At 37.3% G+C, this 27,528-nt stretch overlaps 1 protein-coding gene across 6 annotated transcripts in view; it reads left to right on the top strand.

The window, feature by feature from the left end:
- UNC13C (unc-13 homolog C) overlaps window positions 1–27,528 on the top strand; it is a 614,642-nt gene that overhangs the window by 549,903 nt on the left and 37,211 nt on the right. For all 6 annotated transcript variants that reach the window (XM_058737680.1, XM_058737682.1, XM_058737681.1 and 3 more), the window contains one exon: window positions 5,074–5,221. In XM_058737680.1, the coding sequence (XP_058593663.1) occupies window positions 5,074–5,221 (148 nt within the window). The remainder of the gene's footprint in view (window positions 1–5,073; window positions 5,222–27,528) is intronic.

Raw genomic sequence — 27,528 nt, 5'->3', positions numbered from 1 at the left:
TCTAATTAAAAATCCCTTTCTTGAAGGAGGAGAAAATAACCTGTCCCAACTTACTTTTGCCAATTATTTTCTGCGAATTCATATTATTCTAAGTAAACTTCTGAATAGATTAAGCTGGAGGTTCTTTGTTTATACCACTGGTTGCAGAGGAACAACATGAAGCTGAGTCCCCATTTTTTCTTTGTTTAGAACCAATGGAGAAAAATCCACTTTTTACATGCATAAGGGAAACATCTAGCAGGCTTTAAAACCCCATATACACAAATTCTTCTCTAGCATATAATCCCACCCCCCACCCCCCAAAAAATGCTTATTATAATGAAGGGAGGTCAACTAAGCTGCACTGAGCTGTGGATAGTGGAGTTTGTTTAATAACTAAGACATTCACTCCCACACATCAGCCTCATTTTTATATCCCTCAAACCCAAGCCTCAGCAAAACCCAAACTCTACTTTTCCTGCTTCTTCCAGGAGCTCTCACAGAGTCAAACTGAATGTGAAATTTCCAGATGCCAAGGTGTATGCAATAATTGCAGCTCCCTTTCTTATTATCTGTGCCAGTGAGATAAACAGACCCATGTTCTCAGGAGCAGTCACCCAGGTTCTGAACACTCTGTGAAAGGCTTCTATAAAGTAGTATTTTCATTGAGTTTGCATTTGCATAACCATAAAAATCATTTCCTCTGCCCTTTGAGTTAGGAGCCTGTGGCATGTGTTATTTATCTGTACTCACTGAATAGAAGCAACTTGTTTTTTCTCCTAAAATTGCTACCTTCTGTCCAGGGTTTGTCTTGCAACATCTCTTATTATACCATGCACTCAAAAGACAAAAGCATCATTTCTGCCCTTACACACCTTGTACTGTTTCCTTACAATCCTGCTAGAGCCTTTAAAAGAATGACTCATAATACCCTATGTCTACAAAGGAGAAGTCAAGTCAGTTCAGTATCATAACCAAAAACTCTAGGGGACCCTTAGGCAGGAACAAACTCATTCCTTGTTTATGTTTTCGTTTCATGGTTAGTTCCCCATGTCCCAGAGGCCTACAAGATAATGTATTCATGCTAAAAACATGTCTTCCTATACAATTATGAGTGGGCCAAGAAAAAGGACACAGTAGGGGAGCCTGAGTGGCTCAGTCAGTCAAGTGTGCGATCCTTGATATTGACTCAGGTCCATGATCTCATGGTTGGTGAGTTCGAGCCCTGCATGGGCTCTGTGCTGACATTCCAGAGTCTGCTTGGGTTTCTCTCTCTTTCTCCCTCTCTTGCTTCTCCCCAACTTGCATGTGCATACTCCCTCTCTCTCAAAAATAAACATTAAAAAAGAAAAAGAACAAATACACAATCTATGCCTTCAGAGCCTAACTCTTCAGACTTCCCTTCTTCTATGAAGCCTTCTAGACCCTTAGAAATATCTTGCATTCTATGAAGTCTAGTCACCTGATTCTCTCCTAGGGTTCCCTAAATCATATCCCATGGCACATATCAGTCCTCATGAGTATTAATAGATGCCCTGTGTGATAGGTGTCCTAAAGCCAAATAATTTTAAAAGGCAGGTATGTTAATGAAAGGTCAAGCAGATTTCCTTACCACAGTGGGTCTCAGAGCCTTTCACACATTGATGAGCATTGTGAATCTTTAAGGGTACAATGTCATCTCAAGTTCTCCAGGCCCTCTACTGCCTAGAGGCAACATGTGGCTCGCAGGCAGCACAAGTTTAAGGATGAGAACAGATTAACAGTAGCAACCAGTGTATTTTAAATGATACCAAGGAACTGTATTATGAGAACTATTATTTCATTTCCTCTTAAGTAATACTGGGATTGCCATGGTTTCCCTTGGTTATCTAAAATAAATGGGAGTGTCCTTTTTCTCTCCTCCACCGTAATGAATGATCTAGTTGCTGTTGAATATACAAATGGCAGTGCTAAAAGACTGACAAATACCGAAGATGTCACCTCTTTGGAAACCTTTCCTGACTCCTTCCCCAATGGAAATGATTGCTACCTCCACTATCTGTATTTTCAAATTATTTTTCTTACATCTGTAACATTATAGGAGTCATTCATTGACAGTTTGGTTACATTTCCTACTAAACTATCATCCCTTTAAGAACAACTTCTGTACCTCTACTGCTTTCTATCCTTGGCGTTCAGCACAAGGTCTGGTTTATGATACAAGTTTAATAAGTATTTAAGGGATAGAAGCAGAGAGAGCAGGCAGGAAGGCAAACACCACCGATACTGTCAGTGCGAGCCCATAGTTCTGTCCTCACAAACTGTCAGTGTGAAAACTATGGCCACCCTTGTGAATGCTGTCACCACACTGCCTTATATACACAAAGAAGTTTTTAAAACAGAGGATTGTGGGGGCACCTGGGTGGCTCAGTCAGTTAAGCATCAGACTCTTGGTTTCAGCTCAGGTCATGATCTCAGTTTTGTGAATTTGAGCCCTGTGTCTGGCTCTATGGTGTCAGTGTGGAGCCTGCTTGAGATTCACTCTCTCCCCCTCTCACTGCCCCTCCCCGACTCTCGCTACCTCTTTCTCCCAAAATAAATAAAATAAAAAAAAAAAATTGGGACATTAACGCACAATAAATAAATAAATAAATAAATAAATAAATAAATAAAACTTGTCAAACATGTTATTTGACTTATCATTAATGGGGGAACCAGTAAGATCTTACAACTAGCTTATAGGAGAATTCCAAGAACCACAGGATGAGCAATAAGGAAGGCTGGAATCAATTTACAAATAGAGGCTAAGAGGGTCTATTCAGAGAACAATAATCAGTTGCATCCCACCAGAAATAATTAATTTGCATTTCAATGGACAAGAGTCATTTACATGATTATCCATTTTCTATCATTTACAGAGTTTTAAATAGTTCAAAGACAATGAAAAGCATAGATAACCCGATGGGTACACGAGGTAGAACACCCACTGATCTTTTTGTCCATTTCAAAGTCTTTCACAATTTTTCCAGATAACTCTCAATAGTCCCAAGAGGTGGCAAAACATCATTTCAAATGGTACTCCTTGCTTTTCTTTTTATCATAATCTCCTGGCACTTGTGCTCAGGTTTGATAACTATGAGGCTTGTCTGAAAAAGTCTGAGAAGCAGAATGTGTTCCCCACATTCCCAGAGAGCTTGCCTATTCTTGGTTCCATTTATCCAACTGCTCTTTACATTGAGGGTGAGTTGTTTCATATGATGGCTCTTTGCTTCATTATATAAATACAACTCCAGAGAGCACTCCTCCACTGCTCTGGGGAAATAGTCAAATCCAAGCTGAACCTTCCCTTCTCAATATATCCATTTAATATTTTCCACCTTAAATATCATATTTCCTGAAATAAGGAACGATCACAATTTTTGATCCATCAAGACACCTGAAATAATTCTGGACTCATAATCCTCAATAAATACTTTCTGCATGGGAAACTATTTTAACATTTTTAAAAGTTTTTTTTTAATTTTTATTTTTGAAAAAGCACAGCAGGGGAGGGGCAGAGAGATGGGGGGACAGAGGATCTGAAGCAGGCTCTGCACTGACAGCAGCCAGCCCTATGTGGGGCTTGAACTCACAAACCATGAGATCATGACCAAAGTTGGATGCTCAACCAACTGACCACCCAGATGCCCCATTTTAACATTTTTATAGGAAGATTAAGGGTTAGGATGATTTTAAGTATTGTATCTCATCATCTCTTAAAAGGAAAAGGCTTTTGTCACTTTTCTGTACCTTCTTTACATGAACATAGGTGGCTTTTGGCACAGCTTGGGTTTTTACAACACACCCAGCTAGAATCAGTAAATGCAGTTTTAAGTGGCTATAAATTTTTCTCCCTGGGGAGGGACAGTATCTGCAGTGGAAGCAATCTTTCTTTAAATTCTACTCCCATTGCCTACTTTCTCTGGCTTATGCCCTAAATCTTCTCTTCATCACACTCTTTGAAAGTGCACTCAGCTGCCTACAAATGCCCAGAATACTTTTCTCCATCCCCCTCAAATAAGGGAGAAAACTAAGATAATTATGATTTTTCATTTAATTGAATTGTTTTACCTCAGAAATGTGTGAAGATTGGGATAAAGAGATGACACATACCCATTTAGGAGAGAGTATCAGAATCATTTGTTGATCTTTCTCAAAATATGTCATTCTGTGAGAATCATAGATCAAAGCAAGTCAGGTTGCAGTGAGTGTATAGTTTAGCACTGTCCGTACAGGGAGAGAGAACTATTTATCTAACCTTAACAGTTCACTGTAAATATGTTATCATCTATAAATGGGTAGGAAAAAAATATCCTTAGTTCTATCACATATTTGTATATATTCTGCCTTCCAAAGTGATTTCTGCACATAATATTTGCAGTATGAAAAATGCTAACATCCCTCAATGACTATATTTATTCTTCAAGAGCATATATCTCTTCTATTATCTTAGCTATAGATTCGTAGTGGTTTGGGTTTATTGGATGTTATATTACATTTATCAAACACAAGGTTCAGGGGACCTTGAAGACCACTCTGCATCCTCAGGTCAGACTGTATTTGCACTATTGTGTGTTTAGAGCAAAGGAAGATAGAGCAGTGGACACCTGGTCTAGAATCACAAACTAGTATCTGGAAAATATGTGACCAGGTACTACCCTCTTTGTGAAATTTTGACAACCTTGGATATTTTTTTTATGTCCTGCAAACCAACTAATAACCAAGTTGACAACTGTCATCTCAACCTGTCATTCTATAAGCCTTCTGATCAGTGTATCTTCATGATCCCATATGCTTACCTCAATTTTTGAATGAGAGGAAAAATCTTAAGCTTCAAGGATCTGGGGTCTGTGATATAAAGCAACTATTCAGAGATATTGAGGGAATCTGAATTACAGGGTTAATCCTTAGCAATGGGAAAGTGGTAGGACTATCCCTTTGTTGATATTTTATATTGATCATACAGTATTATTCCATTTGAGCATCACTATTACAGCCAAAAAAAAAAAAATCCTTCCATGAATACTTTTTTCTAAATCCTTCTGCTTATGTTATATATATTTTTTTTCTTTTTAGCAATACTTTCATGCAGGAGGAAATGGCCTGAAAAAGAATTTCTTGGAGAAAAGCCCAGATCTTCAGTCTCTGAGATATGCTCTCAGTCTTTATACCCAGACAACTGATGCCTTGATAAAGAAATTCATAGACACTCAGACCTCACAGAGTAAGTAACAAATTGGATGTGAGAATAAAGTAGGCTGAACACAACTAAAATTCAACATAAGAATTATTATAAATTATTATAAATAGTATTAATAGTTTTTACTACTATAAATTAAACCAGCAATAAGAATTGAGGATTATGTTTAATAGAAAATTATCAACATGATTTAGCCTTCATGATTCATAATTTTATATTTCAGTAATACTAGGATGTGCTTAATACTAAAACTGTATGGAGTGGTTGACTGTTGTTGGTGATTCTGACATTTTAGTAAATGTCAATTTAGTAAATTTAGTAAAACTTAGTTTTGAATACCCATGGCTGTGATAGTCTTTTCAATTCAGTAGATAGATGTAGTGTTTGCTGCTCTCGGTAACTTCCAAATTATGATGGTAACTCCCCAAATCTTGACTTTAAATGTAAAATCTCGTGTTCTGGGGTTTCAGGAAGGAAAATCTCATTTTACTCTAACTTTATCTGAGAGAAATTTTAACTTTTACTTTAAAATGGACCAAGAGGTAAGAATTTTATTGGAAACTTAGGTCTGTTTCATGTGGCCAACTTCCACCTCCTAAGCAGCCTTTCTTTCAAGTTGCTTTGTGATTTATTGTATTTTAGTAATTATATGCATTTAAGATCAGGCATTTATGAGAGATTATTGAAAATGTCAATATGAGTCACAAAAAGCCAAATGCGGGCTCAAACTCTAGAACATAACAAATTGTACCACAGAAATAATAAAAATGAATATGAGGACACTGTCTTCATTCATGAGGGATCCTAAGAAAGTGTAGCTTCTTTTTTTGTTCCTGTGATGAAAATGCTCCAGACTTCTATGTGTTTCTTAATGGGTTTTTGAACTTTTTGAACTATATCCAAGGTGGGTGCTTTGCCTGTAGTACCAAGGTAAGTGTTAGGTAGGTCCTTCGCTTGCCTTTAACACTGTGGTTTCGGATAGTGTTCAATTAAATGCTACAAATACTCCTTTTAATGTACTATGCTAACCCAGGTTATATCTTGGGATAATTCGAGAAAGAAAAAAAGAGTTGAGCCCATGAAGGATTGTCAAGAGATAAAGAAATATTCAAAACATTATTCCCTTGAATCCATCATCCCTCAAGATTTTCTGAACCTTATAAATATGAATGTAATTTTAATGCATCATATAGTGTTGCAGTTTTGTTCCCAGAAAATTTGAGTGTATGAAACCTTTGCTTTTGTAGGCACATAGCCCATCTTCCAGCATAGATGTCACAGCACACAAAGTTACCCATGTATATCAATTTTGGTGTGACTATAAACTGGAAAAGAGTTTGGTATTTTTATTTTTTTAATGTTTATTTATTTTTGAGAGAGAGAGACAGAGACAGAGTATGAGTGGGAGAGTGGCAGAAGGACATAGAGGGAGACACAGAATCTGAAACAGGCTCCAGGCTCTGAGCAGTCAGCACAGAGCCCGATGCGGGGCTCGAACTCAAGAACAGCAAAATCATGACCTGAGCCAAAGTTGGATGCTTAGTCGACTGAGCCACCTAGGTGCCCCAGGAGTTTGGTATCATTTACTAAGGTTGAAGATTTGCCTTCCCTATGACATACCAATTCAACTCCTAGGCACAAATCTGAAAGATATCTGTATGCATGTGCACCAAAAGAGACACATATAAGAAAATTCACAGGAAAAAAAAAACAAAAACAAAACCTGTCCATTAACAGTTGAACAGTAAAATAAATTGTGGCATATTCATACAGTGAAAACCTATACAGCCATAACACACAACATGGATGAATAAGGAGAAACAAAATGTTCAATAAAAGCAACCAGATAACTAAGGAATATATATTGCATGAGTAAATTTATAAAAATTCCAAAAACTTTAGTGTTCAGGAATACATAGTATAATGACAACACATAGCAAGGAAAGGACTTATGTGAAGTCAAGAGAGCAGCTCTCTCTGGGGAGTAGGGACTAAGGACTTCTGAGGGGCTGGCAGTTTGCTCTTCCTTGACCTGGTGGTGGTTAGCCAGCTTTTCTCTCTGATACCTGACTGACAGCATACTTCGTTTTGCCTGTGCTTCAAAATTATTTACAGAAATAGGAAAGTCAAAAAAAATGTCAAAACCAAAATTGTTTATTTTCTTTTTTTTTTCTTATTTATTTTGAAAGAGAGAGAAAACGAGCATGAGCAGGGGCAGAGAGAGAGAGAGAGAGAGAGAGAATCCCAAGTAGTCTCTGCCCTGTCAGCACAGAGCTAGATGTGGGGTTCAAACTCACAAACCATGAGATCACAACCCGAGCGAAAATCCAGAACTGGACATTTAACCGAATGAGCAACCCAGGCACCCCTAAAATTGTTTATTTTAATTCAATTTTTTCATAAATAGATTATAAGTGTAGAAAAACATACTGTATCTTTCTTGCTCATGTATTTCTTTTCCTTCTGTTTTTCTTTTCTTTGCTCCTTTCTCTCCCATTTTTACCTTGATTTCTTTGTTTTGGAATAAATTTAGATACCATCTTTCTCTAGCAGTAAAAGAGAAAAAAAATAAAAACCTGCTAGGGATTGAGTCCCATTAGGAATTTGGGAACCACAGAGTTGAAGTGAGAACAATCTCTTTGGAAAAATCTTATTTTTTCTTTCTGTTCCAAATATGGAAATAAACTAGTCCAAGACGGATATAGAAGTATTAAGTCCTCAAGTAAAACTGATAGTTCCTTTTATAAGAATAACATATTTATTATTCTAGCTATGAACTGCAGTAATAAAACACCATCTTATTCTGCATTTACTTTATAAATATTTACTGAATATCACCTCTGAATGAAGTTTCCTACATTGAGGCATATATTCAAAACTGAACATGAGGTTACATACACCGTTGCTTTAATAAGGCAGTTCCTCAGCAGGAAATAAGGTAACAAATAAGGTAATTTTGTTCCCCTAAGGGCATTTGGCAATATCCTGAGAGTTTTGATTGCACATCTGGGAGTGGTGGTCATGTTACTGGTATCTAGTGAGTGGAGACATGGAAAGTTGTTAAATACCTTATGGTGCACATATTTCTCTGTCTCCAAATCGCAGTAATGCCGAGATTGGGACACCCTGCTCTTATTAGACCGAAAACTGGTAAGTGTTGTAACACAGTTCATGTCAGAAGAAGGAAAAGTTTTTTTTTAAGTTTCTTTGTTTTGAGAGAGGAAGAGTAAAAGCAGGGAGGGGGCAGATAGAGAATCCCAAGTAGCCTCTATGCTGTCAGGGCAGAATCTGATATAGAGCACGAGCCCACAAGCCTGTGAGATCATGATTTGAGCTGAAATCAAGATTTGAATGCTTCACTGACTGAGCCACCCTGGCACCCCAGAGGAAGGAATGTTTAGACTTGAGAAGACAGGAAAAGTAGAAAGTCCAGTGGGTAAACTGAGTCATGAGGTGGTACTAAGAGAGGGTATTCTGGATGTACAAACTGTCCAGGAAAGTATATATGTGTGCTCTTAAAAACCCCACTGTGTCAAGAATATCCAGAGTTTATTTTTATTAGGAAAAAAATGTTTATTTTGCTTTTATAACAAAATTCACATCACCACGTATTTTGGATCAATAATTCTAGTTGAGGGCATCTTAGATTTCTCTACACCATTAAAATATACAGAAATACTGTAGGTTTTGTGTAATAATATTAAAAATTATTTTAACATTTCTAATAATTATCATCTATTCTTCCTTACAGCTAATCCAATAGTTTAGATTGGGTAGTTAGCTTTAAAAATTATACTTTTGTTGTTGTTTTTCAGGGATGTATTATATTTTTAGAAGCTGGTACAAAATTTTCTTCATCTTGATTATAATATTCATTAAAAAACTTTTCTAACTGCTATTTCATTATATCAAGGGCTTTTTGAATATTTCATGGAGTAGCAGACAGTGGAAAATGTATAAAAGTTTAACATAATAAGTAGAATTTTTTTCAGTGGATAACACAATTTGGAATGAGGTACAGAATGATTAATTGCTGAGCTACTCTGTCATATTGTTTCCTTATCTGAGCTTTTATAAGGGCTTGAGGAATCTGAATCTCAAAAGCTTTACAGACAAAGGGATATTTATGTCTAAGTTACAACTGACTCATAAAGAAATATATATGTAATTAAATATATGTATATATTTAATGAGTATGTGAATTAAAATTATGAGATAAAATGTTTTATTCTATGATCTGTCCTCATACTAACTTATGAGCAATATCTTTGAGTCCTTGCTTATTTAAAAAAATCAGATACTTTTGGTCATTTTAATGACCTGTTTCCTACAAAAGGAGAGAATAACGTATTTTAATTTGAAATGGAAATCAGATCACCACTGATTCACATTTGGAATCTGTGAATATACTTTACTATACACATTATGTATAAAGCAATACTTATCTCCAATTAGGTTCTAAAACTATAGAAGTTATGTCCATAAGTAGAAAAAAACCCTTCTGATATTGCTCACTGTAGAAAAGATCTCTTCTTAAATTTTTTTTAGTGTTTATTTAGTTTTGAGAGAGAGAAAGAGACAGGTGCGAGCAGGAGAGGGGCAGAAAGAGGGGGAGACACAGAATCCGAAGCAGGCTCCAGGCTCTGAGCTGTCAGCACAGACCCGATGCGGGGCTCAAACTCACAAACCGTGGGATCATGACCTGAGCTGAAGTCGGACATTCAACTGAGGGAGCCACCCAAGCACCCCAAGGATCTCTTCTTTTCAGAAATGTAGGAGAACTTACATTAATAATATTTACATGACAAAAGAACTGACATCAAAATAAAGAAATGACTTACTGCATGTCACTAATGGGTGAAAACACCAAGGAATATTCTCAGCTTACATGGGGAAGTAATATTAAAATCCAGTTGGTTATCTTCAGTTTAATACTGATTGGAAAGCACAGCCAGAAGTGGTTTCTCATTTTAGCTGATAAGCCTTTCAGAGGTAACCAGAGATCCAGAATCCCATCCAAAAGATTTATGTCACTGTTTTATCCCTGGAACAGTGAAATTTAACTAGCTAGCACTGCCTTCCAAGACATTAGAATGTTTTAGCAGTGCAGGGGAAAATGGAGAATTTATGATATTTGGCTCTTCAAATGTTGCAGTTGGTCTGATAACATTTAAAGCTGGATGAGGCTCTTCAGTCCAGTCAAAAAGTTGTACACAAATAACTGTAATAGGAGTGGTGATGTGATACGGTTCTGAGTTTGTTGAATCCTTTCCCAAAGTAGAAATGGCAGGTGTCAGACAAGGTTACTGTAATGCTGAGCAATACTTTGTAGCAAGTAAGTTGTCTACAACTATGCAGTTCCTCCCAATAATCCTGTGAGGCCAGTAACAGAATCCATACCTCTCAGATTAAGAAATGGAGTCACATGGGGCACCTGGGTGGCTCAGTTGGTTAAGAATCTGACTCTTGGTTTTAGCTCTGGACATGATCTCAACTCAAGCCCCGAGTTGAGCCCCTCCCCCCACCCCACCTCCTCCACCGTGTTGGCAGAGCTGGGCTCTGGCAGTGCAGAGCCTGCTTGGAATTCTCTCTTTCTCTCTCTGTCCCACCCCCACTCATGCTTGCTCTCTCTCTCTCTCAACTAAATAATAAAATGGAGTCACAAATAAGAAATTTGCAAAAGTCATGTAGATAAGTGGTAGAGACAATGCCCTTGCTACTATCTCATACTTATTTTTTTAAGTTTATTTTTGAGAGAGAGGCAGAGTACAAGTGGGAGGTAGGCAGCAGAGAGAGAAGGGGACAGAGGATCTGAAGTGGGCTCTGTGCTGACAGCAGTGAACCTGATATGAGGCTCGAACTCAGGAATCGTGAGATAAAAATTGGACCTGAGCCAAAGTTAGATGCTCAACCAACTAAGCCACCCCAGGTGCCCCTATCTCATACTTATTTTAATCAGAATGTATTCTTATTTCCTACAGCCTATGCTTTCTTCTCTTGAGTTTGAATAACTGAGTTTACTTCAGGTTCCTTACTTTTCATTTTAGTATGACTAAATCTTTCATGTCAGCAACAAACTATATCCCCAAACTTCTAACTTCTTCCTCCACTTTTCAGTTTCCCCTCATTCTGGTTGCAGTTACTGGGCATGCTCAGTATCCAGGATACCTTTTAAATATTAATTGGGAATGGGGCGACTGGGTGGCTCAGTCAGTTAAGCGTCTGACTTTGTCTCAGGTCATGATCTCACTGTTCAGAGTTTGAGCCCCGCCCCAGGCTCTGTGCTGACAGCTTAGAGCCTGGAGCCTGTTTCAGATTCATTCATTCTCTCTCTCTCTCTCTCTCTCTCTCTCTCTCTCTCTCTCTCTCTCTCTCTCCCTGCCACTTGGACACATGCTGGCTCTCTCTCTCTCTCTCAAAAATAAACATTTAAAAAAATTAAATATTAATGGAGAATAATTACATTATAGAAAGTCAAGCTGAATGTAAGGAAATGCATACTGCTTTCAGAAAACCTTTTCTAATATAGCCTGATTTCATTCCTCTGCAATCTATTGTGTCTGTGTGTAGGATATTGCTGCTTTGGACTACCCTCCCTCTTCTACTGTTCACCACCCTTGTTCTTCACCAGCATAAGTACCATTTTGTAACTCTCCTTAGGACACTGAATCATAGAATGATTGCTGGTTTATATTTCTCTCCTATCCCAATGTAAGCCGTAGGAGGACAGAGACCTTGCTTACTCATCATTGAAATCTATGTGCTAGATGCAAAGTAGATGATCAGTGAATTTTAGAAAAAATGAATGGTAGAAAATTAAATGCAGGAAATTAAAAATTATACAGTATGACCATAGTCCTTATATTTGAATTTATAAAATTACAAATCCTTCGACAAACCTTTATTCAAAGTAAATACGTTCACAGCCCTGTGCTAGACACTGCAGAGCACCCAAAGTGTGTGTGTGTGTGTGTGTGTGTGTGTGTGTGTGTGTGTGTGTTCCCTTAGGAAGAAAGCTTACAATTTGATGGCTGATGCTATTCAATTTTTGTACAAGGTAAAATATACTGAATGCCAATGGAGAAATACAAACAGATGTATAAAGGTAGATTAAAAGAATAGGATTAGAAATTTTTATCAAACTCTTAAAATCATGTTTTATTTGATCTATTAACATAAAACTCAAAAGCAATGAGGAAAAAAAAATGAAATACATGACTCTTTTCAGTTTAGGCCCCTGGGTGATTCATCTATGCTTTCATTTGATGCATTTTTAGGAGGATTTACCATGTGTCAGCCTTTGTGCTAGATGCTAGATAAACTACAGTGAAAGGCTGGGCTAAATGTCTTCCATTTGCCGCTCCTAATGGACCCTTTTCTTCCCAGGAGGCTGGGCTGTATGGGTTACAGCTATGGACTCTCTTACTCCTTATTTCCTTATTGGGTCAGCCAGTAGAGGGCTCCTCTGAAGCTCCATGCGAGGAGAGACTAGGTCAGTTATTCCTTCTCCAGGCTCCCTCTGGGCTTGGTCCATTCAGTTTACTGTCCTTTCAAAGTACCTTTCTTCCCTAGAAAACTCCTTCTGGATCCCAGTAGCTACTTCTGCCCCTCATATTTTACAGACTGTGGGTGTTAACAGATCCACTACCCCTTCTGTTTTTCCCTAAATCCCCATCTAAACCTTCACAGGCAGTCACTTTATTAAACCATCCAAAATTACTGCAATTTGAGTTTCTGTTTGCTATTGATACCCTGGCTGATACAAAGGCAAATCTTCATGACTTTGCTAGGTTTTTCTTTCATACTGACTCTCATTTGGGTTGTCAAAAATTAATACATTAAAATAAGCAAGTCAAGCATCAGAATAATTCTCTCTGGAGTGAGGTAAAACATCACATTTTGATGACTGAGTTGTCCAGAATGAAAAAAAAAATGTTTTAGCTTTTTATTCACAGGAATATTTCCATTATATTCTGGCCAGAGCATCAAAATCCCAGATCTCCATTTCTCATAATGCAATTTATCTTGCTCAGCATCTCAACTTATCTGGAAACCTGAAGCCAAACTGAGACAACTGGGAGTCATTGGTAAAATCATTTGCAAGATTAGTCCTCACAGCACAGATGAAGCAGATATTTGTTGTATGTCACGCAAGGGGGAAGTTATTATTCTTAGTGCAGTATTCTAAGTATACGTATTTATAGGTCAGAATAGATATACTTTTATTATTTTTTCATTTTTTTAACATAAATATTTGGAAGATTTTTTCCTAACACTACTCATGTAAAATCAACAACTATGTTGCTCTGTGTAAGAGGTCCATCTTTTGATTTCTTAGTCGGGTGAGAACCAGATCTCATTCCAAGGCCATGAAGAATATCAGTGGTATTAGAACCTTGTTTTCTAATATTAAGTGTTCTCTGTTACTTGCCTCTCACTGGCTGATATTATTTAAAATAAATCTGGAAGTAATGTATATTTTTCTAAAATTAATTACTTTTGTTTTGCTATTAGAAACAAAACACTTGGCATTTGGCATTGTATTCAAAGATCTAAGTAAGCACTCACATCTGCCGTTTACTGCCAATTACAGGCATCTTCAAATACCTTTTTCTCACTTGAGTCTCAGAACATTGAGAAGTCAAAGATCTTCAAATTATTGTTCTGATATTCCATACTGCCTCTGGGTGTTCTTTTGAGACAGTCATTTCACCCAAGAGCAGTAGATGCCATGGAAGTAATTTGAGCAAGGGTGCAGTGTGAAAAAGTAGAATGTTTTTCTGACATCTCAGAAAAAAGTTTGAAGGGAGATAAGAAGGGCTCAGGCTGATACTTTGGCAGCTGGGCTGGCAACAGTGATGGAGAGATGTGGGGAGATTGACGCTGCAGTTTAGCAGTACAAAAGGCATGGGCTAGTGAAATAACTCTTGTTAAAGGAATAAAGATTTAGGATAATAAATTTCTTTTAGAAGATTTCAAAATAAAGCCGCCTTGACTTCTGTGTGGCGAAATTATGGTAGATTTTTTCTACCTACTTACAATGTTCTGCCCTTTGAAATTATCCCAAAACGTCCCAGTATTTCTTTTTGAATCATATAAAGAACATGTAACACTCACCACTCAAATAATCCAATTAAAAAATGGGCAGAAGACATGAACGGACATTTCTCCAAAGGAGACTTACAGATGGCTAACAGACACATGAAAAGATGCTCAACATCATTCATCATCAGGGAAATGCAAATCAAAACTACAATGAGACACCACCTCACACCTGTCAGAATGGCTAAAATCAACAAAACAAGAAATAACAGGTGTTGGCGAGGATACCGAGAAAGGGGAACCCCCTTGCACTGTTGGTGAGAATGCTATCTGGTGCACCCACTCTGGAAAACAGCATGGTTCCTCAAAAGTTGAAAACAGAACTACCCTACTATCCAGCAATTGCAGTACTAGGTATTTACCCAAATAATATAAAAATATTAATTTGAAAGGATATATGCACCCCAAAATTTATAGCAGCATTATCTATGATAGCCAAATTATGGAAAAAGCCTGTGTCCATTGCCATAAAAAAGAATTAAATCTTTCCATTTGCAACAACATGGATAGAGCTAGAGAGTATTAAGCTAAGGGAAATAAGTCAGAGTAAGACAAATGTCATATGATATCACTTATAAATGAAATTTAAGGAACAAAACAAGCAAAGGTAAAAACCAGGGAGGTAAACCAAGAAACAGACTCTTAACCTTAGAGAACAAACTTACAGTTAGTTACCAGAGGGGAGGTGAATGGGGGGATGGGTAAAATAGGTGATGGGGATTAAGGAGAACACTTGTTGTGATGAGCACTGGGTGTTGTATGAAGTGCTGAATCACTATATTGTACACCTGAAATTAATATTAGATTGTATGTTAACTAACTAGAATTTAAAAACTTTAAAAAAAAAGAAATATTAAGAGCATACTTTGTTATGCAAAGTAAATTAGTTTAATTGAATTCCAAAGTATAATTAACCCAAAGCAGTTCATTTTGAAGTCCTTCAGGGCTTTAGATTTAAATCTGTGGGCTAGAATAAACAGCTCAATTAAAGTTCCTCTGAAGGATTCAAAAGATCTCAAAATTGTTCTGGAGGTAGGAGAATTGTCTGGAATGGGAACTATACACGCACACACACACAAACACACACGCACTTTATATTTGTACATAGATATGATATATATATATATATATATATATATATATATATATAATAGATATAATATGTGTATCTGTAATTGAATAATTTTAAATCTTATTTAATGAAAAATATCAGAGTAATTATGTAAAGCATTAAAATTAAGCAAATGCTAAGTCAATGATAAAACAGATATTTCCAAAATCATATAATACTTTCTTACTGTGGGTAACTATGGTATTTTTTCATGTTTTTGTTACTGCTGTTATTTTGGTCTTAGATCTGATTGGAAAGTGAAACAGAGGTTAGAATCAGTTATTTGAAAATTCAATGGAAATGCTGACAAACTGAAATGTCAGAAAAACATTCTACAAATCACTGAGTCAAGAAAGCAAAATGCAATACAGTATCTCTGTACCTACTGAGCCATAATGTCTGTTTTTTATTCACTGAGAGCAGGTTTTGTGACTAATGAGGTCAGTGGCATTAATTGAAAAACCACAGACTACTGCCTCACAACCTCCATATGCCCTTTATAACTAATTTCTGAAAAAAAGACGGGATGTTTTCTCCTTCAGTTACCCCTTGGTGGTAGACATTAAGCCTTGTTATTAAGTGCTTGATTTATCTTAGAAAAAGAAATATGAACTATGTCACGTGGCATGGAACTAGTGACTCTAAATCTCTAAAGGTTGGAAGTCAACCTTGTATAAACCTCTGGCATAACGTGCTCTCATTTAGGAGAAGGGACAAGGAACTGATATTTCGGTTAAGATGGGAATGGGTAACCATACAGTCACAGCTTAAACATCTCCACTACCTCTGCCTGGCTCTGTGACCTTGGGATCAATCACTTACCCTCTCTAAGCTTCAGTTTTCCTGTCTGTAAAGTAGCTAGCGTAGTATTCCTAAGTCCATTGTGTGGCTGGGAGGATCACAAGAAGTAATACATGTGAGACAGTGCACAGCAATCTCTCATTGCCAATTCTTATTGCACCATCATTATTGCTAGATGCACTATCAAAAAAGTACCCCTTTCTTCTACAAACATGAAGAACTCTCTTCAAATACAGCTAAGCAAGGAAACCAACAAGCACATTTGCCTGTAAACTAACTTCATAATGCCAAGAGGCTCTCAGAGTGATGGAGAAACCCATGACACTGACACCTGAAGGAATCACACCTGCAGTTTTTATGAACTTCTTCTCCATACACACCATGGTTGTCAAATAACAACATGTCTCACTCTTGCTATTGCAAAGCACTATGCTGGGTGTAAGACATGAGAAAAACTATCTGTTCCAAGGAGCTTACAGTGAAGCTATAACAACTATGTAAAGTGAAAAATAATCATACAAGGTAGTTTATGCTAAATATCAGGTGGATCCAAAGGGGAGGGAGAAAATAACTATGGGCAGGAGAGCTGAGAGTCTTCAGATAACAAGTGTGGCCCATGGTAGGCTTTGAAGGATGTGTGAGGTTTGAGTAAGGGAGGAAGAGGAAAGCTGGTCAGCATGGCGCAGAGGCTAACTTGACAAGGGACCCATCAGGAGGCTGGAGAAGTGCTTCTCAAAGTGTAGTCCCTGGAGCAGCAGCATCAGGGTCTCCTGGTATGTTGGTAAGCTCAGACCACTAAAACAGGGTACCATAGACTGGGTGGCATAAATAACAGAAATTTATTTTCTTACAGTCTGGAGGCTGGAGGTACTGATTGATTCAGTGTCTGGTGAAAACCCTCTTCCTAGCTTACAGGTGGCTGCCATCTCATGATGTCCTCACCTAGTAGAGAGGGAAATCTCTAGTGGCTGTTTCATAGGGACATATCCTATTAGGTCAGGACCCAACTCTTATGACCTCATTTGACCTTGATTACTTCCTCAGAGGCCCCATCTCCAAATAGAGTCATAGTGGAAGTTAGGTTTTCAATAAATGAATATAAGCAATAAGCAGTTTATCCATTAATAGTTGAGAACTCATTAGTAATGCAAAATCTTGGGCCTTACCCCCCAAAGACCTACCCAGTTAAGGGGTAGGTTCCAAAAATCTTTTTTAACCAGCCCTCCAGCTGACTTTAAAAGCCACCAGAGTATGGGGTGCCTGGGTGGCTCAGTTGTTTGAACATCTGACTTTAGCTCAGGTCGTGATCTCACAGCTCATGGATTTGAGCCCCATGTTGGGCTTTGTGCTAATAGCACAGAGGCTGCTTCAGATTCTCTGTCTCCTTCTCCCTCTGTCCCTCCACTGCTTGTGCTGTCTTTCAAAAATAAACATTAAAGGTGCGCCTGGGTGGCGCAGTCGGTTAAGCGTCCGACTTCAGCCAGGTCACGATCTCGCGGTCCGTGAGTTCGAGCCCCGCGTCAGGCTCTGGGCCGATGGCTCGGAGCCTGGAGCCTGTTTCCGATTCTGTGTCTCCCTCTCTCTCTGCCCCTCCCCCGTTCATGCTCTGTCTCTCTCTGTCCCAAAAATAAATAAAAAATGTTGAAAAAAAAAATTTTTAAAAAAATAAAAAAAATTAAAAAAAAAAAAACATTAAAAAAAGAACCACTAGAGTAAAGAATATGTAGGAAGGAATGAATGAAGGAGAGTTGAAAGAAATTGGTTGTGATCAGAACTTGGAGAGCTGTGAATGTTAGGCCCAGGTGTGTGGAGATTGACCTGTAGTCAGTGGGAGGTATGAAAGGAGGAGAGGTCAAACAGGTTAATTTGGAACACTCATGCTATGGTTTTGCTTTTGCATAGAAGGGAAAGGGAAAGTGAAGGAATGAAGGAAGGAAAGAAAGGAAATCTTTAGAAAAACAATTTTGTACTTTAAATGCTTACAATCTAAATATAGCGACGGCAGAAATAGATGAAGGATGAATATGAGAAATATTGTGAAGGAAGAATCTATAGCTCATCACAAGATAAAGCAAGCAAAGGACAAAGAGTCGTAAACTTAAGTAATGTAGGTCTGTGCCACCTACCACTGACCAAAATGTGGAAGTGTAGATGGAGAGCGGTTTTGAGTCATATGATAAATTCCATGGTATTTATTTCTATAAGCATTAACAATAGGACATAAGGTGACTATATTCACTGGCAAGTTGGAAGATACAGTGAAGAGAGCAGTCGGTTCGGAAACTACATTCAGGAGGTAATTATTGAATCCTTGGGAGTAGGTGCAAGCTCTGAGAAAAGGCACACAGCAAGGGGAAATGAGCAAAGTCATGGAGTAAGCCACCATTCAAAAGAAAGGAATGGCCTGGAAATACAGGCTGAATATCAGAGCAGGGTAAATATCAATACCATTAAAACACTTTTGCTACGAGCACCTCAAAAGGTCTCTAATGGAGTCTGAGCATTTCAAAATATGTTGTTTATAACTCATTGTGAGTCCTCTGGGTAAATCATCAGTCTTGTGAATTGGGCCAACAAGGAGAAATGTGAATTATGACTGTCAGTGCTATTAGCTTGACCTGTACCATCTGAAGGATCTAAGGATGTTAACCACTTATATGTATGTAAGAGATATGTTCCCTCATGAAAGATCTTCACTCTGAAACCTGGAAGACACTGATGAAAGAAACTGAAGAAGACAAACATCAATGGAAGAGTATGTCATGTTCATGGAATGGAAGAATTAGTATTGTTAAAATGCCAATACTACCAAACTCCATCCTAAGATCAATGCAGTCTCTATCAAGACTTCAGTAGCATTTTTTACAGAGGTAGAAAAAACACTCCTAAAATTTATATGGAACCACAAAAGACTCTTAATAGCCAAAGACATCCTGAGCAAAAACAAAAAAGAAGGCATCACCCTCCATGATTTCAAGCTTATGCTATAAACCCACAGTAATCAAAACAGTATGGCACTGGCATAAAAACAGATATATAGACCAATGGAACAGAATCAAGAGCCCAGAAATGAATCCGAGCATGTACAGTCAGCTTATATTTGACAAGAAAACCAAAAAATACACATTGGAGAAAAGATGGTCTCTTTAATAAATGATGCTAGGATAATTAGATATTTACATGTAAAAAAATGAAAGTGGAGCCCTTTCTTACACAGCTCAAAATTAACTCAAAATGTATTAGAGACTAAAATGTAAAACCTGAAACCATGAAATGCCTAAAAGAAAGCATAGGAATAAAACTTCTTGACATGGGCCTTGAAGAGAAATATGATACCTAAACCACAAGAAACAAAATAAAAAATAAGTGGGACTACATCAAACTAAAAACTCCTGGACAGCAAAAGAAACCATCAACAAAATGAAAAGACAACTAGAATGGGAAAAAAAAAGTATCTGCAAGCCACATATCTGATAAGTTAATTTTCAAGATATATAAAGAACTCATACAATTGAATAGCAAAACAAAAACAAAAACAACTGGGCAAAGAACTTGAATAAAGATTTTTCCAAAGATGGTAAGGCCAACATGAAAAAATACTCACCATCATTAGGGAAACACAAATTCAAACCACAATGAATATTACCTCAGGCCTTTTAGAATGGTCATCATCAAAAACACAAAAGGCAACAAATTCTGGCATAGATGTGGAAGAACGGGAAGCTTAATGTACTCTTAATGGGAATGTAAGTTGGTACAGCCACTGTGGAAAATAGTATGGAGGATCCTCAAAAAGTTAAAAATAGAAATACCATATGATCCAGCAATACCACTTCTGGGAATACATACAAAGAAAACAAAAACACAAAGTTGAAAAGATATACACACTCCCATTTTCATAGCAGCATTATATACAACAGGCGAAGCATGGAAACAGCCGAGATGTCTATCCATGGATGAATGGATAAAGAACTTGTGAATACAATGGAAAATTATGCAGCCATAAAAATGAGGAAATACTACCATTTGCAACAATATGGATAGACCTTGAAAGCACTTATGCTACGAAAAATATGTCAGAGAAAGACAAATACTGTATGATGTACTTTTATGTGGAATTTAAAACAAAACGCTTAAAAAAAGAGATCAGACTTGTGCTTACCAGAGACTGGTGTGGGGAAACTGAGGTAGGTGGTCAAAGGCACAAACTTCCAGTTATAAGATAAATGCTGGCAATGTAATGCACAACATTTTGACAGTAGCTAACACTGCTGTAAGATACAGAGGAAAGGTGTTAAGAGAGTAGATCCTAAGAGTTTTCATCACAAGGAAGAACTTTTTTTTTAATCTTCTTTTCTTTGTATTGTATCTATATGAGATGATGGATATTAGCTGAACCTATTGTATCATTTCACATTATATATAAGTCAAGCTATCACGCTATATACCTTAAACTTATATAGTATTATATGTCAATTATCTCAATGAAACTGGGGTGGGGCAAGAAATGTGTCACCTCATTTAGGGTTTCCATAACCACAAGCTTGTGGTTCTCAAACTTTAGTGTATGTCATAATTACTTGTGGACCCCACTCAGAGATGTTCATTCATTAGGTCTGGGGTGAATAGAATCTGACAATTTGCATTTATGCAAGTACCCAGGAGCTGTGCATGCTGCTGGTCCAGAAACCACACTTTGAGAACCACTGTTAAGTCTTACACAAGGGGCACTCCCTATGATAAGAGCTACGTGTAGCCAATTCATGGTGTTGGCTATAAACTATAATTGCAGACATTTTCTTCTGGTAGTAATGTGTTTCCAGGCTGAAATCTCTAGATAAAAGGAGTACTTCAAAAGCATTAGAGCAAAGTATGGAGTCAATAAAAATGTTCTTTTCCAAATGAAAGCATGTGTTTTACAGCCTTATAGGAGGATCTTCATGTAGACTGCACCAAAGCCAAACAAAACTGAAAGCTAAAATAAAGGAAACGCTTTATGAGAGAAAAACAAAATCACTTTCGTTCTTGCCAAAGGTGCCGTTCAGGCCTATGTATTTTCCTCAGGTTTTTCTCATATTTTAGCTTTCAGTTAAAATGACTTTTGCCTTTTAACCTATAATAGAAGGACCTGAAAATTTGATCCCTGCCTGTTATCCCCGCAAAAGAGGGTTATTTTAATTACTTTCAGTTTCGTTTTTGTTCACAAACAATATTATGTAAGTGATTTCAAGTCAGTTTCTGTGGGACAGCTTGGCTGTTTACATGTATGTTTACAGTGTAAAATTTTATGATTTTGAACAGATTAGATCCATTTTAGCTTTAAATGTGATTACTATCTTGCAGGATTCACTTATGCCTCGTTTCATTTTATTTTCCACCTGAAGTCATTTCATTCCCTTGGTTTATAAACACCTTCAAATCTCTTTAACTGAAAAGGCAAGGTAACTTGATAGAGCATCCCCCTAGCAGTAATAACCCCTGAGGCAGAACCACATTAAACAGAGCAAAACTATAAGCAACATGTCCTATATCATTAAAGAAAGGAAATAAAATGGTGCTGTCAAAAGGCAGGAAAGTCACTGTGAAGAAACTCAAAAGTGGGGAAGAAGAGCCAGATGCCCTGGAAATGGAAAATGAAGTCAATTTTTCTTGTCTTTTGGAGTCAGCCAATTTGGAGATTAGCAGGTGAATGTTACAGCTATTTTTATGGCAAGGTTAGTGAATTCTAAGAAAACATGGTGTAAATTTCCATTATATAAAGCATACCCGGGTAGGCCACTTGATCTTCTCAGTGACCCTATGAGGAACATGAGACTATACCCACTTCCAGGTGAGGGGACAGGGTTCAGGATGAGATTGGTGACTTATAAGAGCCACATCAAGAGGGTTGGAATTGGGCTCAAATCTAAATTCTTCCAAGTACAAACACAGGCCATTTTCCACTATGCAAAGCTTTCATCAGAAAGCTAATTTTCCAAACACTTAGAGCAATTCTGTGGACATGTGAGTAAAACCAATTATGGTCTACAGTCGTTATTCTTTCTCATCAGCCTGCGGGTGGTTATTTGATATGAGTAGCAGAATTAAGATATAATAAAGTCTAATAGACCCCCTTATTATTTGTGTGGATATATTAGTAACAGAGATAGGAAACTAAGGATATTGATTCAACAGATGTTTATACATTGCTTAATATTTGCCCTAGCATTGGGGAATGCTTGGAAAAATACAGCTAACAACAGTATTTGCTCCCAATCTTAGGGAAGAAAAGAACTGCAAAAGTGGATGTATAGAAGTAGAATCACATCGATACTCGGAGATATAACTAGGTTGTACAGAATATTAAAGTCATCAATCAATAATAATTCACCAGCAGCCCAGTTATTCATTCCTTAATTCACTTATTCCTTCACTCAATGCTTAGTCATTCATAGATTCATTTTACACACAAGCATGGCTAAAGGCTACCCAGATAATGTATATCCCTCCAGAAATCATTTACTACCATTATAGATTTATAAGTCTACTGATTGGAATTCAAACTTAGATTTCAATTTCAGACTGTTGCATCATGTTGATTTGACACAACTATCCATGACATGATGTGATAGAACATCAATGGCAGACTTTTCCTCTTAGTACAATTCAAAATCCCATGAAACATTTATACAGCCTAAAGCTTCTTCTATGCTCAGAGCCTATTATGGGAAACAGAATTTTCTACCTCCCTTCCCAATTCTTAAAAACAACCACCAAGCAATTAATATAACTTAATCAAAATGGTATAAAAGGCCATCCAGAGTATGAATTTATAGTATTTTTAGAGATTATGTAGTTTTATAACTTCCACATTTAAGGAATACAACTTCCACAACTAAGGAGTTTGGCATCAGTCCCCAAGGCCTCTGTACCACCCCTTTCCTCCACTTATAGGCATTTGTGTTAGAGTGGAGTCATCCTTGGAGTCAATGATACCTTGCCCCTCTCCTCAGACAATCAAGCTTGGAGGGAGCTTAAGTAAAGGTAAGATGATTCTAAGCCTCCTCCCCAAGTCTTCCCACCTTTTATTTCTTTATTCTGCACAACCCCTGTATATGCATTGGAAAACATCTTTTTATTTTAGTCAGGTAAAAATGTAGACCACTTCATGAAAAATATTAATATGTTTAATAACAAAATCCTAAAAGGAGAGTCCAGTTGGACATGTTTTCATGACTGAGTCACCATATTTTTAAGGAAAAAAAAAGATTCATTGTGCATTTGCTATACTAAGTTTCAGAAGGCAATAAAATTGGTCCTGGTCCTGACTCTAGGTAATACACTTTAATCTCAGAAGGATGGACTTTGTACCAATTCCTGGATGAGGCAGAATCAAAAGGTAGGAAGTAGAGATCGCTAGGTATGATGGATCATCCAATTACCCTAGAATCCAAAGAGTTATGTGCTCAAATACAAAGGAAATGCTAACATATTTTAAATGTGTTTAATTTTTTTGAACAAATTGAACTTTCATTTGTAAATATGGTCATATTTCCTCAAATCCTGAGTCTGCCACTTACTATGTAACATTGGATATGGTATTTACTCCTCAATGTCCCAATTCCCTCATCTGTAAAATGAGGATAATAGTATCCCCAAGTGTGCATGGGGAGAAGATTAAATGAACATATGTAAAGCTCATAGGACAATGCCTAGTAAGTACTTTATAACCGGATTCTTAATTATGGAATTACTGATATTTTATTGTTTTTGTTTAAATTAACTAAGGTAACTGTGTTTTCCCCTCTTATTTTGCTATGAAAACTAAATGGAAATACATTTCCATCCATTCAAGCTAAGAGTGGTTTTAGTGATGTGAGCACATAACATTGTTCTCCAGAAATAATTTAAAATTCTTATCCAGCTTCTATTTGATTCATTCTTTGGCTCATTTGAACAGACTCACTTTTTGAATGACTTACTTGATATTGTACAGAAATGTAGCTGACTAATTGAAAAAGAATCTTTTACTCATTTTTTAAATCACCTGATCTCTTGAAAAATAAAGATAAAATGAAGTAACCAGGAGGTTTCCTCACAGTATAATGACTGTTAAATATGAAAATGACCAAGAACTTTCAATGAATAAAATTCTTTCAGTACCAGTTATAACTGTCTATTTAGGGTGTGGTTTGAATATTTTGATTGTACTAACAAGTAATTTTGGCCAAACATCCAACATGACTAAATCTAGCTGAATCGGATGGGATTTGAGCTAGTCTAAAAATACTTGTAAGTTCTATTTTACAGATTATATCTACCAAAAAGTCATATTTTTAATGGCATATAAGTATGAAATACTGGCTGGAGGACAAACCCTCCTCCACCTTTAGGACCCAGGATCCTCTCGTAGAAAGATACTCCACAGTACCTCCAGGCCACAGTTGTTGCTGCATTAGCCTCTCCACTCTTACAGGGCTGTCTTAGCCCAGGGCTTGGGGGTCCTCTGTTTATGGATCCCACAGATAAATCTGGGAGATCCATTTGATATGGAAGGGGAGTGGGAATTATTAAGCCTGGAGAATCATCTCATCCCTGAGGCATTGTACAAGGGGGCAGGAAAGCCCCAGATGTGTGAAATGTAATAACGACAACACAAAATTGAACTTTGATCTTCTCAGAACTGATAACCTATTGCCTAAAACACAGTAGCTCAGAATATTATCTGAGGGGCGCCTGGGTGGCTCAGTCAATTAAGTGTTGGAGTCTTTGTTTCAGCTTAGGTCATGATCTCACAGTCCCTAAGTTCGAACCCTACATCAGGCTATGACAGTGCAGAGCCTGCTTAGGATTCTGTCTCCCCCTCTCTCTGCCCTTCCCTCACTCTGTCTCTCTCAAATAAAAATAAACTTAAAAAAAGGGTACTATTTGAGTAAATAAATTAGTGAACAAAGTATTAATACACTGTACCAGAGATATCACAGGGGGATGATTTCAGGTGTTAGAAATACAAATACATTATATATAATTTTTATTCTGATTATATAAAACTCCTGTTAAGTCCAGCTAATAATGAAAGTCATTTTCCACTGTATCTAATTTTCATGGAGCACGATGACTTTCAAAAAAAAATGAGGTGTTAGATATATTCCAGAGAGAGTTCGGCTTAATAGTAGGAAAAAGTACTAATCATGGGAACGATACAGTAAAGGATGGGATGCCTTTTTAGAGAGTGATGTCCACATGGTAGAAAGCAGTTAAGCTGAGACTGGTCAAAACTGTCCAGGCTTGTTGTAGAAAGGACTCCTGCAATGAGTGGAATATTTTAACTTCTAAGGTCCTTTTCAATTCTAAGATTATATGACATTGCTTTAGGATGCTACAACTTCAGAGTAAAAACCCCATGCAAATCCTGAGTATAATCCCACAGTTTTAGTCCATCTGGAGACCGGTGCACGTACACAGTATGTATGATTTGGATGGATTCAAGTTCTGTTGACTCAAGCAGAAGGAAGCAGCATTAGAAAAGGTTTATTGAAGTTTTCCTAAAAGAATTTAGTTTAATTTTTGCTGATTTAGCCCAAGAACTATAAACTTCAAGTTCTAAAAATTGAGTTTTGGTTGATTTGCTATAATTTTTACTACATTTCATAAATTCTCCCTTCTCTTTTTAGAAAGATTTGATCACTCCCTGTCAGACTCTATTTTAAACATCAAGATCAAGCTCCTAAAGTTCATGTCCGTTTAGAGGACACCAGGATACATGTCCATATATCACCAGAAGTTAGCGACTGTTAGGCTAAATAGAATAGCAAAGTCCTTCTACTTAAGAAGTACAAGGTAAAGAAGAGAGCATTGTTTCCCATTTGTTTTATGGGTGATGATCAAAGATGGGGGGGGGGGGCGGCGCCTGGGTGGCTCAGCCAGCTAAGCTTCCAATCAGCTCAGGTCATGATTTCACAGTTCCTGAGTTCAAGCCCCGCATCAGGTTCTGTGCTGACAGCTCAGAGCCTGGAGCCTGCTTCAAATTCTATGTCTCCCTCTCTCTCTTTGCTCCTCCCCTGCTCATGCTCGGTGTCTCTCTCCTTCAAAAATAAATAAAAAAACATTAAAAAAAAAAGATAAAAGGGGAAAAAATACAGAACCAAAACCTAGGCTGTGAAGTCAAATTTGTTTAGGGACGTTGGGCTTAAAATTGTCAGTTAAGCAGTCTCCTCTAATTTTTACTTTTCTAATGTGCCTCATGAGGAGGACCTAGCAACAATATTTCCACATATATTTGTTCATGGAAATCTTTTATAAAACTCCTTTGGTATAGAGGATTCATAATACCATTTATAATTTTGATTAGTGTAAAACATATACACGTAAGAGTTTGTTTTCCTTTGAAAATGACAGTAGGAGTATTTACCTGTTTTGTTCATTTCTGTACCCTTGGTGTCTGGTGCTCGATAAATATTTAATGAAAAAATTAGCAATTGTGCTACTGCCAAAAAAAAAAAATCCAAATGGTCTCCTCTATTAGTCTTCTCACCTCCCCACTTCTTCCTGATTTACCCCCTCATAATAAGCCTCAGACCTTACAGTAATAGGAGATTTTAGCATTTATCAAATATATATGTATTCATGATCTTACCTGATCCTCACAGAAACATAGGTAGAGAAATATTATCATTCCTATCTCATCAATAGAGAAAATAGCGGTTCAGAAAGGTTAAAGAGTCACTCAAAGTCTAGTCACTACTGACTAAAACACAAATCCCTTTTTCAAGATTCCACATCCAGGGTGTCCTCTACTAAACATGAGCATTTATGCCAGCTTTGCAGTTACAATCAAGAAAAGATAAAGCCTGAACAGTTTCTGCTACATTTGACATTTTTTGGCTTTCACTTGTATCTTTTGTAAATCTGTGATGTAATTTCTATTTCCTCAGCATCTCCTTGCAAACATTGTTACTATTTTTATCTATAATAGCATAAAAGGTAAGAACCTTTCCTCTAACCCTGGTAACACTGTCCAAGTTTTGAAAAATAAGATTCTCACAGGGCGCCTGGGTGGCTCAGTCAGTTAAGTGTCCAAGTTCGGCTCAGGTCATCATCTTGCAGTTTGTGGTTCAACTCCCACGTCAGGTTTGTGCTGACAGCTCAGAGCCTGGAGCCTGTTTTGGATTCTGTGTCTCTCTCTTTCTCTGCCCCTCCCCTGCTCGCACTGTGTCCCTCTCTCAAAAAATGAACATTAAAAACATGTTTTAATAAAAAAAAAGAAAAGAAAAGAAAAATAAGATTCTCCAGTTATATTTGATGAGTGTGGATCCAGGATCCTGGAAGAACCTCAAGA

Source organism: Neofelis nebulosa, chromosome 7 (genome assembly GCF_028018385.1).
Source record: "Neofelis nebulosa isolate mNeoNeb1 chromosome 7, mNeoNeb1.pri, whole genome shotgun sequence".
In the NCBI taxonomy this organism is placed as follows: Eukaryota; Metazoa; Chordata; class Mammalia; order Carnivora; family Felidae; genus Neofelis; species Neofelis nebulosa.
Note: the sequence above shows the minus strand (reverse complement) of the source record. Positions and strands in the feature narration are given on the sequence as shown.